Source organism: Engystomops pustulosus, chromosome 2 (assembly GCF_040894005.1).
Source record: "Engystomops pustulosus chromosome 2, aEngPut4.maternal, whole genome shotgun sequence".
Classification (NCBI taxonomy): Eukaryota; Metazoa; Chordata; class Amphibia; order Anura; family Leptodactylidae; genus Engystomops; species Engystomops pustulosus.
Window position 1 is genome coordinate 224,228,728 of NC_092412.1, and position 27,470 is coordinate 224,256,197.

General features: G+C 40.0%; 1 protein-coding gene across 1 annotated transcript in view; it reads right to left on the reverse strand.

Annotated features, from left to right (window-relative positions):
- SEZ6 (seizure related 6 homolog) overlaps nucleotides 1–27,470 on the reverse strand; it is a 420,901-nt gene that overhangs the window by 90,003 nt on the left and 303,428 nt on the right. The window contains exon 4 of the mRNA XM_072138287.1: nucleotides 1,287–1,479. Within this exon, the coding sequence (XP_071994388.1) occupies nucleotides 1,287–1,479 (193 nt within the window). The remainder of the gene's footprint in view (nucleotides 1–1,286; nucleotides 1,480–27,470) is intronic.

The following is a 27,470-nucleotide window of genomic DNA, read 5'->3' on the forward strand; positions in this document are numbered from 1 at the left end:
AGTCTCCTTAATGGAGGTGGATAGCTGAGCACAAGATCCTCATCCATGTATTTTCCATGATCACTGAACCAATTTCACCTGTTTATATGTATGTAATAGAGTAAAGACGATCTGAATTTAGCAGCTTCCGTTCCTTATGGACACAACAGACTGCGTAATTTGTTTCACTATCAATAACAGAAACATGACGATAGCTACTCTTCTGTACATGAAACCCTATCGGGAAAAATAGCTTCTGGGACTCCCTTTAGCTAACAGAAGAAAAGGTGAAAAATTATAAAGTAATTAATGCTCACAAGATAAATCCTCATCAGCTGCATTGTTCCAGGTGATGCTATTAGTATGAGTTGGTTTTCCTGTATCAGTGTCATGCAAAGCCATTAGCCTCGTAAATGCCTCATAAATGCCTCTACTGTAAAAGCCACATTCTTATTTTGGCCAGTGATTGGCACCAATTGGCAAATGGATAAAATCCAAGGCAAGAGGGATCAATTGAGGAGAGTCAGTGGTGCTGCAGCAGATTTATTAAGCAAGTATTGGTTATTTGTTAATTAGGTATTACGGTAGGTAATTTCTTCCCTTTAGCTTGATTTACTGTCTTTGAAATATTACAGAGGTTTACTGTATTAAAGATATTGATGACCTAGAATAGTTCACCAAAATCTGTTTAGTGGAATTGGCCCAACATAGAGGATGGAGCTTTGTTCTCTGTAAGCTGCAAATGGTGGCGGCTAACTAGCCGCAAATATGACAGGTAGCTCAAGGCCACCATAGAGATGCATTGTGCATGGCTGAGCCAGAAGACTGCACCTCCAAAGGTAGGGCAGGTCCATTTCCTGGCCCGATTTGAGACACGACCACTCAGCTCCCTATGGAGAAGGGAAGGGTAAGCAGTGCTCAAACCCTACTTCTTCACCCAGCTTGTAGAGAATTAGCTGTAGTGCCGACGGGTCCAAAGATCAGATTATCAGTAGGGGTGCCTAGTTACAGACTTCATTGATATGATATAACCCTGAAAACTCCTTACCAAAATGGTTAAGTTATTCACCATCATTAATAATTTACTAGTTCTGATATTTGCTAAATCCTGGTCAGAGTTGTTAATGTTCAAAAACCATGAATATTCTCCAATTTTAGGGAAATCCAAATCCCATTCACTATCAGCCAACAGGATCTTCTCAGTGCCAGCATTAGGATAATGTATTGGATGTTCAGAGGACCATATGGCAGATGGATTTGTATGTAGATACTTGTATTAGTGTTTTTCAGAACAGCAGATAACTTACCTTGGTAATAGAATCGGAAGGTTCCCGGATTTGATGGTTGCAAACTTTGAAAATGTACCATGACCTGATTAGTGGGACTTCGGATCACTTGACCCCTCATTAGAAAGGATTCATTGGCCAAGATGACAGGCTCCACGCCTTCTAAGCTCTCCACTGTTACTGTCTCCCCTTCCCGTAGACTGATGTTTTGTACCTGTAAAAAAAATTATATGCCAATGTTATGACATAAATACCAACTTCACACAATTAAGTAAAACTTGAAATAGTCAAACAATAACCATCAGTAATGGATGAAAACCATACGGGCACCACAGTGAGTAACATCAGTTATCAGACACTGTTTTATACTATAGATGGCCATACAAATTATATAGCTGTCAACTAAATGGCAGCTGCCTATAACATGTGCCATACAAAAACTCATTCATATTGGCTGTGTGTACATGTACTTTTATGGGAGAGGAAAGGACTGCCAGCCTCCTATGTCCCATGTTGAAAGTCAACATGTCTAATACAGTTTCCCCTCAGAAGAATGGCAAACAAGCATCACAGTAGATGGCTGAATACCTGATGGAATCTGTAGGTTTGAGTCTAATCTCCACTATAGATTTAGTAGAGGTCTAGGTGTATAATGTTGAGAAGAGCATTGTTTAGCATCATCATTCTCAATATTTCCTTCAAAATCTTTCTCATATTGATTGTTATCAGGGATAGGCTAAGCCACCAGAGAACCAGAAGACTCCTGCCACAAAGGTCCAGCAGAAGACAATCTCATTTAAAACTGATATTTGACTTCAATCATCTGCCGGTAGGATCAATTTTTAGTGGTTAATTTGCAACTTACCTCTTAGGTTTACTATGTGTCCAAAAAGTGTCAGGAAAAGTTTGAAGCAAATTTTGTTTCATTTCAGAAATGAATAGAACAGGTGATAATAGTAAACATTGTAACATTAAGGAAAGCAGCTTATTTGTCTTCTATTTTGCTCTTTTTCCTGTAGTGAGCATTTGAATGCCTTCAGTGGTTAGCCCACTTCAGACAGATAAGGAGGCTAATGATTAACTCTTTCCATGCATAGAGAATCTTTTCCATGATGATTCATTTCTCTGAGATTAGACTATCCAGGGAATGTCTGTAAAGAGTTAAGTCATTAGACACTTTATCAGGCTCCTTTATCTCTCAGGTGTCAGTGGATACAGGACAGAAAGCTGATTTACACAAACTGCTTAAATAAGGAAGAAAGGCAGAGGAGAAAGAAGGAGACATCAACAGAAAATAAAGTACACATACGTATTACAAAGTTATTACTATTATCATGGTCACTACTCATTTATAAAATTTTATCCTGTTTTCTTCTGGCCTTGAGAGACCCCTAGATAGATACTGGCTGCTGTCTTATTATTTAATCATATTGTATGCATCAGTTAATAACTGTATGCTTCAAGAGTCAGTAGATTTGTGGTTCAGGAGTCCAAGGAGAGCTGGGGGACAACCATTGTTGTAGCTGTATTACCAGTTTTATTGGTTATCATCCAGAGTTTTTTAGAAGCAAGAGTAACTCATAGACTTACAATATTTTTACTGGATATTTTTTTATTTTTATGTAGAAAAATGTAGGTCTTTGCTATAAATACAGACTGACATCGTTCTCCATACTCCAGATATTATGTGGGCTGAACGGATGCTCATAAGAATGCAGATCACAGTTTACTGGCAATTAGTTAGAATACTGAAGCACCAAACATGAGACCTTGATATCATCAAACTGCAGGTTATGGTTATTAATTGTATTCCTAACCCATAACATAAATCCGATGTAATAATCGCTGCTTATATTTAAAAATAAAATACGCCCTTAATTTCCGAATCAGGATTTTGCCGTTGCAGGTACACAGCTACAAAATTTTCTGAATGCCAAAAGAAAATATATTTTAGCTGAAGATAAATCATGTGACTCTTTGTTGGCTCGATATATTATGGGCAAATGTGAGAATTAAAGATGAGCAAAACCACTGGGAATTCTTTCTGTAAGAAAATGAAGTGAACTGGTAACCCTAGTGAGCCGCGCAAACTGCTGCTCTCATGAAGACTATTCCGGCTTGTTGCAGTAATTTAATCTTCTAATTCATCATATGCTGTTTTTTTGCTATAAACATGGATCGTGAACTGAATAGCTTTCAAGTCGATTTAGGCAACAGAAAAACACGAGGAGAAATGAAAAAAAAAAAACCTACTATGGCGCTCGGGCTCGGTACCGGGAGTACAACATGTGCTCACCGTAACGTGCCGTGGTCGCAAAAAAAAATAGAGCTTGCTCTATCTTTGGTCGTAAGAACCAAAAGATATTTTCCATGGTGAGGGGAGGGGTGAGCAGAGCTCACGTCTCCTACAGTGCACCCGGGTGGGCACACATGGAAACACGTTCGTGTGAACGTGTTTCCTTAGTGGGAGATTTATCAGAAGTGCCTGAGAACGGAACTGTTCTACTTGCCCATCGTAACCAATCAGAGCTCAGTTTTAATTTTTCCACAGCTGTTGGAAAACTGAGTGCTGATTGGTTGCCTTAGGTATCTAGAACAGTTTTACCTCAGACACATCTGATAAATCTCCCTTTAGTACATATGGTGATTTTAAAATGTCACTTTAAAAATTATAAGGTATCATACAAATAAAAAGAGTGATTATGACACTTTTTATTTTTTTTATGATACCTTTTAATTTATGAAAGTAAAAGTTTTAGAATCACCATTTGTACTAAGAGTAAATTTTATATGGGTTTAAGGTTACATGCATCCAAATTTTAGTCCGTGTACTGATGGCACCTACACATTCATTTCAATGCACCCATGCACATGAACATGTTTGGATCCGCGTAGAGACTGTATAAGAACAGGTTCTCCTGATTGCAACTTGTCCGTTCCCATAGAAGTCAATGAGAATGTGAAAAATATGGATGCCACACACGTGTGCTTCAGTTAATTTTGTAATTAGTGGGTAATGTAACCGCCTGTATCTATGTTTCCGTAAAATTAACGGAAGTCTTTAAAAAAAGGTGGAAATTTTAAAGTCATCTGCTTTCCGTAATTTTCTTTTAATGAATGGAAACAAGGTAAAATATGAGGGTTATGTGAAATAGACCTGATGCCTTATGTACAAAAAACAGTTTGCAACCCATTTCAGAGGGGATTCAGATGGGAAAGGGGGGAGGGAAGGACCTGCTCTGTATTCCATGATGCAGCCGCTTGGCTTGGTCATGGGTTGGCGAGGCAGAATGTGTCCGTGCACAATTCACCTCTTAGAATGTGTTATTTTTTTATCATGAGTATATTTAAGAATCTTGTCTCCATGGGAATACCCCTTTAAAGAAAATAGTTTCAGGAGCCAAAATATGTACCCAGTGGTGATGCATGGTATTGCAGCATTGCACCATTACCACAAGTGTAAAAACAACACTTTAATACCTCTCAGTTTTATTAGACTAGATAATCCCTTTAAATCAAACGTTTGACATTCAAGTCTGCCGATAAAAAATATATGATCATCAATAAATGTAAATATATTCATGTAGTGCTCTGTAAAAAAATATATTGTATTCACAGTATGAATACAAAAGACGTCTCCGAGGCATCTTATTGACAACTATACGGCTAGTTATTTAAGTCGTGATTTAATAGAGATGGCTCCCAGAAGACAAGGAAGGCTGGTTAATGGGAGATTAATGTGCCGCCACTGCCCTGTGGGGTCACAGCGTCCTGGTGGTCTTGCACGCATAATTACACGTCATCAACCCTGTACTAATATTATGTATTTCAGTTTCATATGATGAGGATGAAGTAGGTTCTATATCTGCTGTATAATGTACAAGGAGGAGGTATCTAAAGACACTTTCAGCCCTTCAGCCAGCTCTACCATAACATCTCTCTCTTTTTGTTAGGATGATAGCGATGATAGCAAAGCTTTGACAGTTGTATGTTGTACAGTCTGTATGATGGATGCTTGGCTGACTACAATCAATAAGGGCCTCCAGCTTTCTAGGTCCTTCTGATAGATCAATAACGCACAACCTTTAAAGGGCACATTCCCACCTGGGTTCTGTAAAACATCCCCCCCGTCTACAGACTTCCAACAAGCTAAAGCTGAAGCATCTCCTTGGGTGGGGGTAAAATAAAGGTTGCCGGCATCAACATCTAATAATGACAGACTGAAGGGAAGAAGAGGATCCACAGATAAACAGGTCTATTCTACTTGATAACAATTAGTCGGGCTTAGTGTCAGTGAAACGTCACTCCTGCTTGACTGCCCAAAGTGACCTTATATGAAGCATTACCGATTATTTGTGTTATAATCAAGAACCCTAGTGTTCTTTGTAATGCAAAATGAAACATAATTTTAAAAAAGGGTCACCATTAAAGGGAGTCTAATAATGTTAGGTATTGTACCATACCTTTGTGTGAGTTGATATTGATATTCAAGGATTGTAGCTGGACTTGGAGCACTGGGGGAATCTCTTCACACTGTGTTCTTTGATCACTACATTTAGACACTCCCCTCTGTTGTAGTATCCAACCAGAAGCTGTGCTACTAGATCTCACTCAAGATTATCCCTCACCATAGCTACAATCTCCTAGAATATAGATTCATTTTATGCAACTGTATATTTTTGCAAGCAAATTTTCACTCCAGAGGAGCCCCTCACCTCTGCTGTAATATACAACCAGAAACCTAAAATAGGAGCGTTCCTCAGTGCAGCTATGGTCCTAGAACATAAATGCATTTCCAAAGTCCTGATTCTACTACAGATTCATACTTTTAATATCCTTAGATAACTGCAACTGTATAACTTTGCAAGCAAATTTTCATTCCAGAAGAGCCCTTCCCCTCTGCTTTAATATCTAAACAGAAGCTGTGCTGCAAGATCTCATGCAGTTGTGCCCCTTAGTGCAACTACAATAACAATGCATTTTCACAAGCCTGATGCTACTACAAATTCATACTATTCACATTCTTAGATGACTGCAAGTGTATAACTTTGCAGGCAAATTTTCACTCCAGAAGAGGTTTTTTTCTTCTAACCTCCACTGTTTGGTCGCAATTCGTGCTGTTATCTTTGGACTGTCAAGTGGGTGGTTCCTTTGCGTGTCTATAGCAAGTAAAGCCATCTCAGTGTATTGCCATAGTGGAAGTGACCATGTAATTGATTGTTCACTAGAATCAAATATCGAAGACTGATTATGGATGAATGGCCAGAATTAAAATAAAATTGTCCCAGTCAGTGAAGATCCAGTTGCAAGGGTAAGTTAAAGATATGCTTTAACATAAATATATTTATGGCAAGATTATATTTCAGTGTGCTGTCATGTATAGATTTTTTTACATATTTTATTTGCACAAATGATCAAGCAAAATAATAATTACTTTAATGATTATGCAGTGAAATTCATTTAATTCCATTATTTGTGATGGATAATAGGAGTTTATACAGCTACAAGTACAATGGCAACACCAAGCGTAAAAATCCATACAAACACAATATGGGTACAGATGTGAAATACATTCATGTGCATTTATATGAATAAAGACCCATCATTGTCTGATTGATGAAATGTTGACTAAAAATCAATGTACTTGCTGTATATGCAGTTGTTTTCATCAAATTAAAACACTTTCATAGTCACCTATGTGATGGGGAACATGAGGCATAGAGTCAGAGGTTTGGGTAACTACTGGACAGATATTATTTAAAGGGAACCTGTGACCAGGGACCTCATTTTCACTAAATATAGGTTTAAAAAATATTTGTGGTATAAATATACCTTTCTGCCTTTTCCAAGCATTTGCATTAAAATATAATTGTGTGTTATAACTTACCTTGCACCCTGATGGAATACACTGTTTAGTATCAGGGGTTGCCTTTGATTCGGATGCATTTCAAAAAACAGTACACGAGTTGTCTGTGCTGCTCACTCCTCAGCTCTCAGCCAACACCTTTGTGCTCCTGTAAAGCTCCTCACTCCCCCACTGATGTCAGTTTAGCAGGCTGTGAGATCTGTTCCTGTCAAGGAGCGCAAAGGTGGGGGCTGAGAACTGAGAAGTGATCAGCACAGACAAGTCACATGTTGTTTTTTGAAATGCATCCAAACCAAAGCCCAACCCCTGTGATTTAAAAGAGGATTCTGTCAGAGAGCAAGGTAAGTTATAACACACAATTATATTGTAATGCAAATGCATAGAGAAAGTAGAAAGACTTTTTTGCACTGCAGGTGTAATGGGCTTCTGTAACCTGTCTTTAGTGGAAATTAGGTCCCTGGTGACTGGTTTCCTTTAATGTATTTTATATCAGTGGCAGTCTGTGATAGCTTTAAGAGAAGAAAAGAAAAGTGAATGACCTACTGTTCCATAATATCAGTGGTAGAACCATCAAGACTCTATCCAGGTAGAATTTATGTCCACAAACTGACATCAATTAATTTATAGGGTAATAATGGTGCCCTTCTATATTCTGGGAGTGTCTGCTCTATGTGTAATGGCCCACTCAGTGTGACATTACGAATCTTAATGCTTTGTCTGACCTCTAGTCATTTCTTGGAGTCTGGAAAATTTTATAGTACAGGTTTAAGGGGTCTAAGGTTAACTCCCGTTTTATATGCCTGGAAGAAAGGGTTAACATTGTTAGCCAATCATAATACATGTTTTATTATTGTTAATCTAGATCTGTACTGAACTCAGAATCTTAGAGTTCTAGAGAGAGGGTTCTGAAAACACTGGACAATGGTCTAGTAGCCTTCTGCTGCTGTCTACCCTTTGCTAGGCCTGAAGTTCTGCATCTATACAGACCCTGCCTAAAGTTGCTGCCCAGCACACTGCTACTTCTCCAATCCCAAGTTCCTGGATCTGGGCTGTGATTTTCTACCAGACTGCCTCGGACCTGGCATATAGGACCTTTCTACCTTTAACCTCTGTCTCCACGTGTAATCCCTAGCTGCCGCTAACATAAGGGACTCCCCTCTTCCATCTTACTGGTGGATTCCTTTATCACATGGGGAACTCTTCAGGGGGAACCCTCCATCAAATTGTCCTCCTCTTCTCTAATGCTATCATGTAATAGACCTCAGGAGAGCCAGGCAGTGGTGTTCTTAGATACATGGGTATTACCATGTCAATTACCATAAAGGGGGCATTCTGGGACTGAGAGCTTGACTTCAGTGCTGATCTCTATGTCTCCAAAACTCTATATAACCAATTTATATCTAAACTTCAAAGTTTTTTCCTTTATGATGCCATTAAATAAACATGTTATGGAAGGTGTTTATCTGCATGACTGAAGTAAATTTCTGCTGACAGGTTCCTTTTACTAATGACCTTCAATATGTCACCAGGTGGATGTTTCTTATTTTCTTCAATAATGTCCCACAGAACTAGTACGTCATTCTGAGCTACCTTCAGCAGCTGGCTTGTGATGATATCTAGAGATGAGCGGACCTGACCGTACACGCGCAAATCCGACACATTGCCGGATTGGCTGCCGTACAGCCTATTCAACGAATTCTATCCAGCAAAAGCTAATGCCCCATGGCTAGTTTCTATGGGTGTTAATACGCCAGATTGACTTTTGAGCAGACAATCTAGCAACATGTCTGGGTCACGCGGGGCGCATCCGAACTCCAAGACCCAAAATGTTTGGGTCTGCTCATCTCTAATGATGTCCCTAAACTGGAGGATGTCCTCGCATGACTCTTCCGTAACCAAATGACTTCTTAAAGGTTATTTAATAGAATATAGAAGGTTGTTGGTGGTTTGTGGGCCCAAATTCCTTTCAAACTTCTGCTAATTCAAATTTAGGAGTCCAATAGGTTGAGAGTGGCTGACAGCTCTATTGGTCTTCTCTCTTGGTGTACATCATTTTGCCGCATGTAAAACATTTCTTGCATTGAGACTTCTAACCTCATGTGATCCCAGACAAATTTACCAGATCTGACGCATCTTTTCCCACAAATATCTTCAATAAAAAAAATAATTTTCTCGGTTTGTTTTGCTTTACCCCGTGCATAGAAATACGACTGCGTTATCAAAGTGAGACGTTACAATTATGTATCTGATATGTCCATGAAATTTGTCCTAGTCATTGCTTAGATCGATATCATATTAAAAACCGAACGTCTATCTTTTCAATACTTTGATTCCTCCTACATCAAATAACATCCATTTGGAAAGCCCAAGACTGCCACTCATCCAGACACCATGTCTAAACCCGCTGCTTGTTATCATATGCATTTGATGAAATTCCTTGTGCTAATAGTGTAGATAACAGTATGTATCACATAACATCCAACCATAAAGTCTCAAGTTAGATGTAATGTTTAATCTGTATTTGACATATGAGATTGAATAGATACTGGACTCATTTTAAGCCTATTTGAAGATGTCACTTGTAATAATGGGATCCTGTAAGACATCACATAGATGGTTTTCTCCAGATGGGTTTTCAAACGTATCACACTTTCTTTAGACTTCAAGGCACATGAAGTAAGTGTTATTAATGAAGACAAGCAGAAAACCAATTAAATAAGACAAATCAGAGACATCATAAATCATTTTTGAAAGGTTTGTACACAAATGCTATTTACCGCCATCACTTTTTTCTTTCTGGTGGCAGTAATTTTGGGAGGAATCTTTATCGGGCAGTAATTAAAGACGTATCATAAGTGGAAGAGCATCAGGTGCTTCTAAGTAAAGGTCACTGACCTACAGATAAGATAAACCGGAATTGCTATTGTCCATAGATGTGTCCACAATTTTAAGGAATAGCTAAAATGTTTCATGAAACAAGTTTTATACATTTTCCGTACATATAGCATAAAAATAGAAGGTACCAAGTAATGATATGTCTTGGGGTCCTCCTTATATATACTGGCAGAGCAAGGAGTATATTACTCCCTTCTCTGCCATAGCTTTAAACTGTATTGGTATCCTAGAGGCGTCATGGTTGGACCCCCCTTTAATCTCTGTGGCCACAAGCAATTACAGATCGTCCCTGGGTTGTCTACAGGATAGATTCTTCAGGCTTGTACTTAAGTTGGATTTGCATGTAAGTCAGAATGGGTATATTTTATAATTACAACTACAGACAAAATTTGTGACAATGTGTGTGTTGTCAATGTTGTGATGTCATGGGAACAAGAATTATCAATGAAGCTTTAATACAGAGACCTTACGGCTGATCATTGCAGCCTTGGACTAAAGTAACTCATCCATACAGGTCACAGTGGTCAGAGAGGTCCTTCTGTAACTAGGGGTCATCTGTAAGTCGAATGTCAAATTGGGGACTGTCTGTATTTAAGTTGCATCCACAATAAGGCCCCTTTCAGACGACCACATATGGCGGCCGTATACTAGCTGTACGAACCGCAGCTAGCATACGGCAACCATAGGAGTGAATTATGTATGGCATGGTATGGTGAGCACACAATCACTCCTCCAGAGCGCTCACACCTTCACCTGTGCAGATGAACGTACGCTAAACCCGGGTCCAAGCCCCGGGTTGCAGAATACTCTTGTGTAAAAGCAGCCTAAGGCTACATTCACACACATGTATGGGGGACGTATATACGCTCCCCATACACTTTTATGGGCTCACGGCACCGTGCAGGACATGTCCTATCCTTCTACGTGATACGGCACGGAGCGCTGTATATTCCTATGGAGAGGGGCGGGGGTGAGCAGCGCTACGGTACGGCAGGCATACATCGTGTGCATGTAGCTTAAGGCTTATCTGTCTTTTCTCTTTTGTTTGTCTTATTGTTCTCTGCGCATTTCCAGGATAGGGATCGTCGCCCAGTTGTCACCAGTAGTTTAGCACAGTGTCGGCAAGTAGGCAGATGCTGTGTGAATTGCAGGGCTTGCACTCCTTCCCTGTCTCGACACCTAATTCTCTACTATTCACAAATTTCCACAATATTTTTTTAAATCTGGTCATCTTATGGCATTCATCTTCAGAAAACTTCATCTAATAAGAAAGGTACTACCAGAAGAAATTATTCTTAGCCTGTTTGAGTCAATGCAGAACATATTTGTATGTTTATTTGCTTTTTGTTTATATGTTTACACACAAAGGACATTCGATGTATCACTAGAGAAGGGCAGAAATTTTGCTTTGTAGCACTGGGACTATGGGTTCAAATATGACCAGTCTGCGGGATTTGTTCATGTTGTATAAATGATTAAAAATTATTATCTTTTTCTGGAAAATGAATGGTATTTTTTAAACATACACAGATTTCTACCTATAATATAGAGAATATGAATATGTTGTGTTTCACATTACATATTAATGTATAATCTCCTTTCCTTAGGACATCAAGCATAAAAATCTGATAGACATCCGGCCCTGTGGCAATCTGTGCCATTTTAGTAAAACTGGGCAAGGATGGCAGCAGGAGGATGACGGATTACAGGGAGGGTATTTAGTTCTACATAGAGCGATAGCTGAATAATAAAGAATAGTAACAAATGTGTGACATGATACACACTTTAATATTGATAAATTCCATCCATTGGCCCAAATATCTGAAAACTGGTGCAATCTGCCTTAGTTTTTGACTCACTAATGTGCACTTTGCTGCACGCTCTTAAATAATGTGTTCTGTTTTCAGGATGTGACGCAGTTGAACCTTTTTTTGGTGCACTTTCATTATACACAATGGGGCCACGGAGGAACTTTTGTTGGACTTTCCCATGTTTTCGGGTTTGCCGCGGCCGTGACAGATATGTAACAGTGGATTGTGTTGCACGCAATCTGATTTTGGCGCAGCTGCACTGGCATTCATGCAACACAAATTGGGGGGGGGGGTGGAACCATCCGACTGATTTGGAATGAGCGCGGGATTTAAGATTCAAATTGTGTCGCAAGACAATGCACTTACATACCACGAAGAAACAATTCACTGGGGAGCTAGGTTTGGTAACAACCAAGGATACACATTCGAAGAGGGAGTCACAGGTATCGTTGGAATGATAGTGGAATAAAATATAACTTTTAATTAATTCTTTTTAAAAGACAGTTCCTCCAAAAAATATATATGCGACAGCGTGTGCCATAGGTGTAGCGTCGGGCCACACTGTCACAGGTGATGCAAAAATGCTTAAATGGATAAAAAGGACCTCTACAGGCTAGAGGAGCACCCTGTGTATAGTTTGCAGTTACAGGTTAGCTACGTAGCCCGTGAGGAGGTATATCTGGAGCATATGGGGGATACGTCCCTAAGCTTAATCTGTCCTGGATATACAAGGCAGCTCCAGTAGTGGTTACTACTCCTATAAGGTCCTGTAGTGCTACAAAATTAATCGTCCTATCTTATCATCTTATCATCTCTCCAAAATTAACCACTACTGGAGCTGCCTTGTATATCCAGGACAGATTAAGCTTAGGGACGTATCCCCCATATGCTCCAGATATACCTCCTCACGGGCTACGTAGCTAACCTGTAACTGCAAACTATACACAGGGTGCTCCTCTAGCCTGTAGAGGTCCTTTTTATCCATTTAAGCATTTTTGCATCACCTGTGACAGTGTGGCCCGACGCTACACCTATGGCACACGCTGTCGCATATATATTTTTTGGAGGAACTGTCTTTTAAAAAGAATTAATTAAAAGTTATATTTTATACCACGAAGAAGAAGGTGAACTCACATGCAGGATATCGGGTGCACAATCTTAGTGAATCGCGGCAGAGTGCATTATCATTGGACAATGCTCTTTCTGTGAACTTCTCCGGATGGGTAAGTAAATGTGCCCCATTGTGTCGGATTCTAGACATAAATTTATCTCAAACAATGAATAAACACTTCTGCGCCCCTTTAGCTGCACAGTTCTTAGTAGATGTTCCCCAATATCTGGGACATTGTATCCAACTTGATAGAGCATAAGGGCCACACAAGACTGAATGCTAAAACTTTAAAGCAATCATAACAGATATGTGTTACCGTGTCAGATTTGAGATCAAAGCCAGAATAAAACCTGATAATGATAGGCACAATACACAAGCCTATTGCTTGACTGCAGTACCAGAAGTTTTGCTTTGTGCTCATTGTTCCCAGCGGTGGATTGATACTCTGAATGCTGTACATTGCCACAGCTATTGGTTTCTATTTTCACCAAATACAAGAAGGTTCATTACATAGACACCCCTGTAAGCTGTTCTTTCATTTCATTTTTCCTGTTACATCAAAGCAGCTTCAATTATTTTCATCTTTTTCATTACTTGTAGCGCTATTGTTCTATAACCTTTTGTCTTGATACAAAATGAACTGGTAAAAGTAATGTCATGTTTTTTATTCTTCATTGTTCATCAGATCACAGCTGTAACATCTTCTACTATCTAATAAAACCATTTTCTGGGTCTATGATGTGCAGATCACATTGTCTGCTTTAGTTTATCAGAACCCAATATATCAGTACAGTAATGGAAGAAGATGATGATATACACTATAATATATACTAATCTTCTAAGTGTTAGTAAGAAGTATTATGAATTAAGAACTGTGATGAGAGAACCTGAATCCGGACTTCTGCAAAAAGTTCGGGTTCAGTGTTTGTCTCACCCAGAGCTGGCACCAATATCAGGTGTTAACTCTTTAAATGCCACCACTTAGTCTGTGATTGTAGCTCCCTGATAACTTGAATGGGTCCGCTCATCCCTAATTAAGACCAATCTGCTTGGTATGAACATTTTTCATAAATGTCATCTTCTGCTCCACATGTTATCTTATGGCAGACCTTTTACCCCCTCTTCCAACTTTTTGAATCCTTTAATAGGTTCACCCCAGTGATCCCTACACAATTTCTCCCTAGCCCCTGCAGTTCCTGAGAAATCATAGCTGTTAGTTTTAACATGCAATATGCAAATAAGTCTAGTTACTGTTAAGTGGGTGGTGCCACGCTGTCTGTACCAGCCCAACACCTCCCAGTTGACAGTAGAGAGCCTCATCAGCTGATTGGGACATATAATTAACAGCACTGAATGCTCTGGAACATTGGAAGCTACAGAATTGCACCTCCCTACCTCTCCTCTCTCATCTCTACCTAAATTCGAGCCTATTATGCACATCTCCAGGACTTCTCCCAAGCTGCACCAATTCAATTGAATTCCCTTCCTTGGACTATCAGACTAATACCCAACCTCCAAAGTTTCAAACATTCTCTTAAAACCCATCTCTTTAGACAGGTCTATCACACTCGCTAACTGCATGAAATGTCAACTCTCTCTTTACTAATCCATTCTGTGTCCTCCATCGTCTGTTATCCGGCAAACACCAGTAATAGACCAAGCTTCTGTGTTCTCTGCAGTCACTCTCACCTTGGACCTTGTACATAAGATGGCGGCTGATGGCTGGTTCAAGCAGCAGAATTTTTATTTATTAAATTATTTTATTCTGTTCCCTTATAAAGAATGGCTGGACCATTATACAATCTCTTATACCTCTTGTCTCACCCCCTTCCTCCTCATAGACTGTAAGCTCTTGTGTCACCCCCTCATCCTCATAGACTGTAATCTCTTGTGCCCCCCTCATCCTCATAGACTGTAAGCTTTTGTGTCACCCCCTCATCCTCATAGACTGTAAGTTCTTTTGTTACCCCCTCATTCTCATAGACTGTAAGCTCTTGTGTCACCCCCTCATCCTCATAGACTGTATTTGTAAGCTCTTGTGTCACACCCTCATCCTCATAGACTGTAAGCTCTTGTGTCACCCCCTCATCCTCATATACTGTAAGCTCTTGTGTCACACCCTTCATCCTCATAGACTGTAAGCTCTTGTGTCACTCCCTCATCCTCATAGACTGTAAGCTCATGTGCCCCCCTCATCTTCATAGACTGTAAGATCTTGTGTCACCCCCTCATTCTCATAGACTGTAAGCTCTTGTGTCATCCCCTCCTTCTCATAGACTGTAAGCTCTTGTGAGCAGGGCCCTCACTCCTATTGTTCCATATGACTATTTTTACTCTGTAATATCTTACTTTATTTGTATATGTCTCTTTTGATTTGTAAGTCACTATAGAATTTGATGGCGCTATATAAATAAAGATTATTATCATTAATGGCTAAGGTCATGCATTCATACTCTAAAATAGTAAACAGGAAAGCTTGCATAAGTTCTAAAACAGGGGATCTATGTATAACCTCAGGAATACTCTCCCTTCTTTGTACTACATTGATACTTTGAGGCTATTTCACACTGTCTTCATATATGTTGCTGCCTATAACATCAACATTCAAATCCCATCTGTAACATAGAAGGGAGGACCATCATTTCCTCCTTTGTTGGAGCTTGATTTTGAGAAAAGAGAGACAGAAAAACTACTGTAAAATTTTTAATGATATTACATCAGAAAAGTGTTTATATGTTAAAAAATCTGTCACTTGCACACACTGTCCCGCATTTATTAAAGTGTTTGCCCCAGTTTTCTGTCTGACTTTGCACTGAAAAGAATGTGAATGCTGCTTACACATGTATTTATAAAGTGTCTGCGCCAGTTTTGTGTTGCGACTCGACAGAATTGTGTCGCACGCTGTATGTTAAAGGTCCTCCAAAAAAATGTTGGGTCACATCTCCCGAGCAGGGCAGGGGGAGTCAGATTAATGAAGACCACGGGCCAGTATTCAATAATCTGGCACACTTTGTGCATTAGTGAGGCAAACTGCGCACGGTACAATTTGCATTGCTTTTTTATAAATGAAAGCCATTGTATTTTCCATAAACAACCCCTTTAAGATCCATATTGGAGTTGCATATGATTGCAAAACCATGGGCTTTATTTTCACCAGAACAAACCCACTGGCAGGACAGTAGTGGGAAGCAATACTGAGCTTCCCAATCCGTCCCTTACTACTTGATGAACACCCTAAATCATGGCCCAAAGCTGGACAAGGCAACAGGGGAGACAAAGCATCTAGAAGACAGAAGCAAAAATGGCCAAACAACACCAATGGCCAAACATAGCCATGGTTAGTCATTAGGGGCGTTAATTTGCCCAATTGGCAGTTCAGCAGCCAATCAGCCAATATATCCTGTTTGTGCAGTGCACACCCGAACAAAATGTTAGAGTCCGCACAGTTTTAACCCTCGCCTGCCTCTCAGTCTAGCACTGCCAACAGTAGACATGACCCCTACTATTGCCCCAAAGTTGTGTGGGTATCAATGCATATAGAGTGCACAGTAATTTAATACAGTTACAGTTATTCTTATCTTTCTCTGCCATTATTAACTAAGGACTTACTTCCTTATAAAAAAAGTATATAAAAAAAGTCTCTTTAATGGATCTTGTCGTAGACTCAGAGATGAGGTACCTTTATCAATTCACTTTACTCCTATCCCTGTTTTATTGATTTACTCTTAGGCTGGTGAACACAGTGTCTGTCCACACTCAATAACCATTCCAGTTTTATAGCATTTGACGGTTGTCCACTTTTACAAATGAGACAAGGATTGCAAACTACAATGTAACCAAGAGAAGAATACAGATGGTCTGATTTCTGTATTGGGCCATCAGCCAGTGCCGATTCAGTTCCCCAGTGTATAAAGCATTGTGTATAGAGGAGCTTGCTCTCATCAGCAAGGATCCCGTGACACTGACAGATCCACTGCCCTTGGGACACATCTGTGTTTTATGATGTCACCGTTCCTCTAAAGGCGAATTATTACTGTGTGAATCACAGCTGCTGCTTCCATAATTTAGCTGATATTTCTACCTCTGCGGCCCTCAATGTCAGGAGGTGAAATGCTCATGATCGATCCTCACGGCCTTCCATAAAACATGCCGAGATAGTGCCGGGGCAGCCCTGGAAATTCATCAGCTGACCTGGACATACAAAGTCTGCACCATGCAATGCACTATACATATTTTACCACTCAGCCCAGAAGCGGTTTCAATAAAACTCACATTGTGAGTCAGTGTGAGCTGCTTGGAGTAAACGGCGCCACGTTTTTTTTGTCCAACTGACAGCTGTTTATACATCAAGGGTTTAGAGTTATTTATTTGACTTGCTGAACAAACAAGAACATACTTCTATAGAGAATACCTTTGGGGGAATGAAAAGACATAAGACTTGTCTTAAGATAACATTTTATTTGTAAAGAAATGATTGACAGTGCTTAAATAGAGATAGTATAAATTACACAACACTCCCATTAATAGAAAGGGATGGGTGCCATATAAGGGTCCCAACCTCAGCTTGGAATGATAAAGAACATTTGGTATTCAATCTTATGTAGAAAATATTTTAATGCTTTGAGTTCAAACAATCCGACAAAATCATGATGTTTCGGTCAAGAACGGATCTTCATCAGATATGGATTGTGAACAGTGGGAATGTCAAGACAGGGGAAGGTCTACTGCTTACCAGTATAGGTGTAGAATGAAATATCCTCTGCAGATGTAGCCAAACTGTGGTGTACCAATAAAGTACCTCATGCAAGACTAGGGGACTGAAAGGTGTTACTGGGCCTAATACTGCCTAATACTGCCAGAACAGAAGAGAAAACATGTTTAACAACACGCATTTAATAAGCCCCACCTCCATGTTAAAATGAGGCAACAGGAGGACCCTGCTTTCTATTTAAAGGAAACCTACCATCACGGTAGATCCGGTGGAAGGTTCCTTCACTCATTTTCAGCCTGATCCTTTTTTTTAATAAAACTTTTAGTGGACCAGATCTATATAAAAGTTGATCTTATAAATCTGTATATTTTCTTTGGAGGCTACTGGGGCATGGAGTGGAGCCATGAAGAGGGAGCATGCCCCAGTAGCCTCTTTCGATACATCATACAGGCAGTCTTTAGCGCTCAGCTCGCTGTTGCCGGAGGTATAGAAGGAGGCTACTTGGGCATGGAATAGACGTAGCTCCCACCCCACGGATCCACTCCATGCCCCAGTAACCTCAAATGAAAGTTTACATATTTATAAGATAAACTTTTTGTATAGATCTGGTCCACTAAGAGTTCTATTAAAAAAAGTATCAGGCTGCAAATATATAAAGGAACCTACCTTATTAGGTAGGCTTCCTTTAAAGACTACCTAAACACACTTTGCATAAATTAGTACATTTTACATGATAAATAAAACAGCAGCCCTTTATATTACTTATGTTCTACATTTCTTAGCAGTTTTTCCCACTGCCTGCTACGTGTTTGTCAGTTTTTACTACAGTACTGAGTGAAAACCTGAATGCTGTGACTCACTGCTTCTCCTCCGTTATCCTTACAAGTTCTATGTAATATGACAGCTCTGTGATCTGTGTCACATGCTAGCAAAACAGAGGGGGAGATATATTAATGTGCTGGGCTTTAGACCAATACACAGTAGAACTAGACAGATCTCTGCTGCACCAGATTAATCCCTGTGTCTGATGCTGGATGAGTAATCTGGTGCAGTATAAAACTGGAGAACAGGGGCGGCGCTAGATCAAAAGATCCGGGGCTTGTGCCCCGGATCTTTTGTCTGGTTCCCCTGGATCTCCATGGGTCAGCAGGACATCAGTCCCGCTGCCCGGGCATCTTCCCCTCTCTCACCACGATCCTTGTCCTCTGGACATAGATCGTGATGAGACAGGCACAGTACACAGCCTACACTGCTTTCCCTGCAGGACCTGTGATGATGTCACGATCACATGACCTGCAGGGGGAAGCAGTGCACGGAGCTGCACGAGTCAGGTGAGAGGGAGAACATACGGAGATCTATATGGGCACATAACAGGGGGATCTGTGTGTGGCACATTACAGGGGGATCTGTATGGGGCACATAACAGAGGGATCTGTGTGGGGCACATTACAGGGAGATCTGTGTGGGGCACATTACAGGGGAATCTGTGCATGGGGCACATTGCAGGGGGATCTGTGTGGGGCACATTACAGGGGGATCTGTACATGGGGCACATTACAGGGGGATCTGTGTGGGGCACATTACAGGGGGATCTGTGTGGGGCACATTACAGGGGGATCTGTGTGGGGCACATTGCAGGGGGATCTGTGTGGGGCACATTACAGGGGGATCTGTGTATGGGGCACATTGCAGGTAGATCTGTGTGGGGCACATTACAGGGGGATCTGTGTGTGGCACATAACAGGGAGGCTGTTTGGGGGGACATCACTGGGGACATTACAGGGGGGCTGTGTGGGGGGGGACATCACTGGGGATATTACAGGGGGACTGTGTGTGGGAACATTACAGGCGAGCTGTGTGGGGCTCATTACTGGGGGACATTACTGGATGGATGTGTGGGAGCATTACTGTGTGGGGGACCTTACTGAGGGGATATGTAGGTGACATTACTTGGGGGGGTGTTTGGAAGACATTACTGGGAGCTGTTTGGGTGACATTACTGGGGGATGAGTGGGTGACATTACTTGGGGGGATGTGGGGACATTACTGGGAGGACTATGTGGGGGACATTACTGGGAGGCTGTGTGGACATTTCTTGGGGCGTGTTCACATGTGGCAGTAGGAAGGGCCTAGGTTTGATCTCACATGAGTTTCCAGTGATGGTTATGTGATGGATAAGAGCACCTTGTGTCTTGGGGGTTGCTGCTATCTCGGGCAACAATCTCAACATGGGTAAGCTTGACACAGTAGTATGTGTGCATTGATTGTAGGTTACATGACTCATTATTTCTCATGCTTCCCAACAGTATTACTTTATATTTGTATATGGCCATTGATGCCCATACATTTAGATGTGTTGATCTGTTGCTTGTGATGCAACTCTTGCTTGTGTCCCCCTTTTGGAGTGGGGTTCATTTTTAACCAGTATGTTATATGTGGATTTAATAAAAATTTACAATTTTTTTCCATTTATTACGTTTTTTGCTGTTTATGTTGGTTTTTTCACCCCTTTTTTTTGAGGGTTGAAACGATAGGTTTTGATTTATGCTCTCCAACAAGCTTCATGGAGTACAATTATTATAGGGAAGCGTGATTATTATATTGTGATAGACATATTGCACCATTACAATTTTTTCCCCCTATTTGTGTGTGTTCAATTTCGGTTTATATGTCTTGTATTTGTTTAGATGCAAACCTGTGAGAGTGTTAGGGGCAGCAGCAGGACAACACTGTCAGGGTGCAGTCACAAGTTGCAGTTACAACTGCATCACAATCAGCTTTGAGGAGGTTTTAGGTGCAGTTTTGTTACTTTAACAAGTGAAGGACATGAACTGAATGGGTGAATTTGAGATTAAAGGGGAAACCTGTTCCACAAATGTCTTTCACCTGATAAAATAACAAAACTGCACCTAAAACCTTCTCAAAACTGATTGCGATGCAGTTGTAACTGCAACATGTGAACGTAACTTCGGAGAGCCAAGATTTCGGGACATAAGATGTCTGTGCGGTGAACTCCACAGGAAGGAGATGTGGTGATGCCGGGCCTTAGGGTGGTGGCACATGTGACGTTTTGATCCAGGTTTTAGTCCGTTTTTTGAAAGCGTATCTGTTTTTGTCCGTTTTTAATTAAGATAATTGGGAAAACCGGACAAAAACGAAGGCGTTTTTAACAGACTGAAAATGCTTGAGAAAAAACGGGTTCAAAACGTCACGTGTGCCACCACCCTAATAGTGAAGTGGACATGTCCCCTGCAGTCACTGGATGTAAGTCAGGATTTCTCTGGTGTTTCTGTAGCTGTGTACACCCTCAGTAAAGTTGTTATTGGCACAACCACGTGTGAGGGGGCTATGTACAGGAGGGGGCATTACTGAAAGTCTGATACAAATGCATTGGGGCCCGTGCCCCGGATCTTTTCCCACCCTAGCAACGCCCCTGCTGGAGAACCATACTTTTTGCTGCACCACAACATGCACCAATTTTCCGTCCAGTCACGCCCCCCTTGTTATGGAGGACACACCCCTTTTTCGAAACAAGTCTGACTAAAAATGGTCTAAAATTTCAACAAATGTGGTGCATGGCATTTCACATACAAGTTACTCCATTTTTCCAGTGTAGACAGATTGATACATCTCCCCCAGAATGCAGCAGAATGTTAAATGAATTAGGGAGGAAGGAAGTGTGAATAGAGCGAGAGGTGAGCAGAATGCACAGCATCAAGGCCAGAACTGTGCCTCTGCTAGTCATAACATTGGACACCATAGCTTTGCAGCTGTTCCAAGAGATGACCATACTTGACTACCAAAAATGATTGGGCAAGGGCCCCCTGTTAACTATTTTGATATGATCTGTCCATAAGCAAGTTGTGGCATGGAAAAAAAAAATCATGATAATATACCTATGAATTGTAATTTCGGAAATTACATTAGTGCTCCCTCACTATTAAACTAAACAGCCTATAACTGCTTTCATGTGGTCACAGAAATAGGTCTTCATTTTGTACGATGGGGGGTATATTGTACGACAATGGTGTTTTCAATCTCTCCTCCAGTATTCATTACAAACATATTTGTATTATATGAAGTAATATACAGCCAAATACAGATTATAGTGGAAATGGAAATCACTGAATTGCAAATTCTAATTATATTTGGACATCATACTTCAGTATTAAAATAGTATTGGATCCATTTAAAGAAAATAAGAGCAAAGCAATCTGCTATTTATATGCGGCAATGAAATTAAAAGCTATTAATAAAACATTACAGTCATACTACTTTCAATCATAAATCTGTCTGCAACATAATCTTTGTGTGGTTCAGAGAAAATGGATTCTGAATAGAAAATGTTTGTCCAGGCCCATGACAGCAATTTACTTTTGTATGTGCAAGCGTAGTGTAACAAATATAGCAATCCCACTGATTGTGAGAATATGTAACCATATGCCGGGGTGTAATCCAGCCGATTTTCTCTAGTTCTGCAATTTCTCCAAAAGTTAAAAAGTTAAAGGGAATCTGTCATCAGAAATTGGCCTAACGAACCAATATCAGTATGTTGTCAAGAAGCTGAACAGTTTCATGTTTCTTTCATGGCCCAGCGTGGTGGCATCATCCAGAAAATCATCTTTGAAGTGATATGCTGATTGCTTGTATAAAGTCAGGGAGGCGGAGAGTTAAACAATGAAGTCAAGCTCTCGCACCTCTAAACACCTCCTCCCTTATGATTGACATCATGTGTCAGACTTCAGGAGATATGATCAGTGATCAGTCCCCAGACACATAATTACAGTGCGTTTTTAGGCAGGGAAAGTTTGACTTCAGTGTTAAACTCTCTGCCCAATTGACTTCATAAAACCAATTTACATCTCACTTCAAGGTAGATTTACTGGATGATGCCACCACACCAGACCATTAAAAACATCATCTAGAACATACTTGGCTGCTTGATAACATACTGGTAGTGGTTTATTAAACCAATTTATGATGACTGGTTCCCTTTAAATGTTGTGATGGAGCATGGTATCCCAAGGCTTTAGAGCGTAAAGGGAGGGTACCATCTCTACCATAAAATCTGCTGGTGTCATGTAGAGAAATTAATTGTGATGTCAAACAAACCTTACTTTTTCTGACCATGATGTAATTACCAATGTATTCCTTGTTTAATCTTTATGCTGATGAGTACACTCACTGCATGTCTTTAGTACCTAGAATACTGTTATTCCTACATAAACCATTTCCCTCTTCTTCGAGTGTCCCCCATGCTCCTCAAGAAACAAATCTCTTATCTGATGGAGACGGTAGTGTTTCAAGCTGGGACAGCAGAGTTCTGGGTGAAGAGGGCTTGGCTTTGCTGTACCAACTGCCTCATTAGCATATGGATTACAATGGGAATTTCTCAGAAATGCCATAATAAAGAAAAAAATTAAAAAAATGCTGTCAGGTTATGATATAATTCTTAAAGAGGTGGTAGACTTCATTTAAGCATGTGAGATGGTTGGTTAACATCAAGGGTGCCCTCAATAATGTCAATCTGTCTACTTAAACTGAGTCACAGGCAAGGTAGATTTGACACTTCAAGGGCCTCGACCTAATGCACATCTATGCTCAAAAAGGCATAAGAAGAGGGTCTTTTGCTCACTGATTTCAATAGCTTTAATCTGTATAGTCATCCTGAGAGTGACGATACAATTTAAAGCATTTGGGTCTACCAGTTCCACAAACTGTCTCTTTTTTAACATTGCAAGGACTGAGCCAATAGTTCTGAAACAGGGAAGATTTGTATTAATATAGCAAGGACTGGGAGAATAGTTCTGAAACAGAGAAGATTTGTATTAATATAGCAAGGACTGGGAGAATAGTTCTGAAACAGAGAAGATTTGTATTAATATAGTAAGGACGGGGCCAATATTTCTGAAACAGGGAAGATTTCTATTAATTTAGTAAGGATGGGGCCAATAGTTCTGAAACAGGGAAGATTTGTATTAATATGGCATGGACTGGGCCAATAGTTCTGAAACAGGGAAGATTTGTATTAATATAGCAAGGACTGGGCCAATAGTTCTGAAACAGGGAAGATTTGTATTAACATAGCAAGGACTGAGCCAATTGTTCTGAACTAGGTAAGATTTGTATTAATATAGCAAGGACTGGGGCAACTGTTCTGAGACAGGGAAGATTTGTTAACCGAGATATTTTCTTTATTTGTCTTTACTACATTTTTAGGACAAAACCCCCTTTAATTCAAGTTAAATATACAACCATTCTAGAGACAACTATGCGTCATGCCAGGCTGATATTACTTTGCCTGACACAGTTTTAAAGGTAAATGGTTTCTCAGATAGTTAAATATTTATGTAACCGCTGTGCTCTTGTTTTTCTGATCACACAAAGATCCTCCCGGGGTTAGCGAGTCATATTTATATTAAACATAGCACTTACACTACAGGCATTTCAAGTTTATTCATTTTTGTCTGAAAAGAAGAAAATGAAGAAGATTTTCTTGACAATAGGGATTTGGCCTTTACGTTGCTGTCAGTTTTATTTGCTAAACACAATCAATGTTTCCAGCAATTTGCTCTGTAGCTCTAAGTTTGAAAATATTCTTCTCTCCTCCCTAGGAACAAACAATTTGGTTTTTGGAAACAAAGGGATAAAATTGCAGGAAGATATATAAAAATGCAGTTTTATACAATCCAATTTTATAAAAGTGTTTATCTGATGGGTCACAACTCCAAATGCAATGAGGTGATAATACCCTTTACTAAACTATGTAAAAAGCCTGTTCAGGAAATATTTGTATCAGAACTGAAACTTTACTCCGCAATTAACCCCTTAACAACCTGGCTGTTTTTTATTTTTTTTATTTCCATTTTTCACTCCCCACCATCAAAAATCTATCATTTATTTTTGACACGTAAAAAGCTCTGTGACGGCATAAATTGCATAACAAATTTCACTTCATACTGATGGTATTTGATATTCCATACCGTGTAGTGGAAAGCGGTAAAAAAAATTCCAAATGCAGTGAAATTGGTGAAAAAACACATTTGTGCCGTTTTCTTGTGGGCTGGGATTATACAGCTTTCACTGTATGCCCCAAATGACAGGTCTACTTTATTCTTTGGGTTGGTACGATCACAGGGATAACATATTTGTATAGGTTTTATAATATTTTGATACATTTACAAAAATTACTCCTGTACAAAATTTTTCTTTTTATTTTGCCATCATGGCGCTAATACATTTTTATACTTTGGTGTACGGAACTGTGGGGGTGTCATTTTTTGTGACTTCACTCCCCACCATCAAAAATCTATAATTTATTTTTGACACATAATTTGACACAAAAAGCTCTGTGACGGCATAATTTGCATAACAATTTCACTTCAACTGTACAACCCTATCACTTTTATTGAATTTTTTATATTTATACAGTGAGTGGCAGTATATGGGGATTTTCCTAATCACACAATAAATGGGTTAAAACCAGACGTCCTTGGGACTTCGGAAGACCGAGGCTGTAATGGCAACCGATCGCCACTCCCTGACTTCAGGGGGAACAACAATCTTCACCTTTTTGGAGCCGCCAGCAATGCTGCTGTTGATGTACGGGATGACACCCGGTAAGTGCAATATGCAGCAAAGACTTGCTGTCTATGGAGAGGGCTCAGCCTGTGAGCCCTCTCTATGCACCCGCAGCTGACCAGTGACGTGCTATTACGTCACTGGTCATTAAAGGGTTAATCTACCAAGTTTTACTACAAAGCCATTCAATTATAGGTTCTCATTGCCACTTGAAATAACTTCTGCTGAACCTGGAGGAAAGTTCACGTCATTAGATTCCATTTAATGATAGAGAATAATGGAAATATAATGGATCTTTGATGCATTTTTAATGTCTTCCACGATCACTTATCATACTTCCCTTCATTCTGTTATTTGGATGGAAATAATAATATTCTTTTGTAACATCTGTGCCCATTTGGGTTTCAGTGCCATCCTCTGCCGTTAAAGTATGACAAAATATGTCGGCAGACTGTGATTTAGTTGTTCTGTTGACTTTTTACTTGGCAGCAGCTGGTTAAGTCATCTGTGATAGACAGATGCTTCCTCCACTCACATTCCTCCTCCAATCTGGTCCGTCATGGGACTGGTCCAATCACTCTCTGAAGTCTCATAAGAAAACTGTCAGCCCACTGCCCAGTGCTTGCTATACGTTTTCTTTGGAGCTTGCTAGTATTTTCTAGACTATCATAATTTTTGATCTTCTGAGCCATGCTTGTCTTCTGACCACATATTTGTCTCTTGATCCTGTATTGCATTGTCCTTTTGGTTTTGACTCATATCTGCACAACCATTCTTCTATGTTTGTTTGTCCAGTTTCTTTCCCAAAGTTTTCAGAAGTGGAGAAGTGAAGACATCAACCAGTTGTCACCTACTGTCTAGGGTAGGATAGGAAAGTAGGTAGGGACAGCTAGGGTGTGTCTAGCTTTAGGGGTCGCTGTTCGTGTCTGTCCTTTCCTTTTTTTATTTAATTGTCTATTCCTAAACAAAAGCATTTCACCCTTTTAATGGTATCCCTCATGTCATCCATTACAGCTCATTTTTACTATAAATATGAGGTATAAGCTTGAAATAAACAAATATAAATAATATAAAGATCACTTTCCTTTCAGTATGTATTATAGAAGTATCCCTCATAAAATTATCCAATTAAAAAAGTTTCAATAAAAAGCATTGCTGTAGAATTTGTAAAAACTCCACCACTCTCTGACATCACTAATCAGTTATTGGCTGAAGTTACAATTCAGACTTCCTCATTACCCCTTAGGAAGTCTGTGCAAGCAGGCGAAACGCGCAGGGATTTTTCTTGCTTCCAGCTTCCAGAATCTAAACTCTGGTTATCTATGTAACTATGACTCTATTATTGATTGGGTGACACCAAACTAGTTGTGATGATGTATGTATTTCTTTTATAGAATTATTTCAACACATTGATTATACAGGTTGCCTTGTTACATTTGTATATACCTATATCACTGGGAACTGGGGCTATTGTTTTGTTTATTTGCACTGGATTGTGCTTTTTAAATGTTTTTAAATTGTGGATCATGTAATAAAGATTAAATACATTTATATGAATCATGGACATCCCCCTTTTCTTTCTTGTATTGTAAAAGATATTAATTTGGATGTCATTATATTACTCTAAGACCCTCTTCATTTTATATAACATTCAGCACAGTGGGGCACATTTACTTACCCAGTCCTGCAGAGTTCACGAAAGTGCATTATCCGATAATGCACTGTGCCGCGATTCAAAAAGATTGTGCGCCTGATATCCTGCATATGTCGCTTCCCTGTTCAGGTCCGACAGAGTTCACCTTCTTCTTCCTGGTGCATGTAAGTGCATTGTCTTGCGACACAATTTGGATCTTAAATCCCGCGCTCGGTCCGAATCAATTGGATCGTCCGATGGCACATCCCTCCAATTTCTGTCGCATTAAAGCCAGCGCAGCTGCACCACAATCCGATCGTGTGCGGCACAATTCCAGCGCAAACCTCTGTTTAATACCTGTCAAAGCTGCGCAAATCCGGAAAACCATGAACAGTCCGATGGAAGTGCGATCCGCGACCCTTGGTAAATAACCCCCGGTATCTCAATTTTACTCTACATTAAAATGTGTCTTCAGTTTTGCTAGCATAAAAACCTAAAATATAACATTTCTGGTTTATTTAATTCTACCCTCAGTCATGTTAGTTGTGAATAATGCTGACTGTACATTGTAATCATGGAGATGTATCTTGTCTGTTG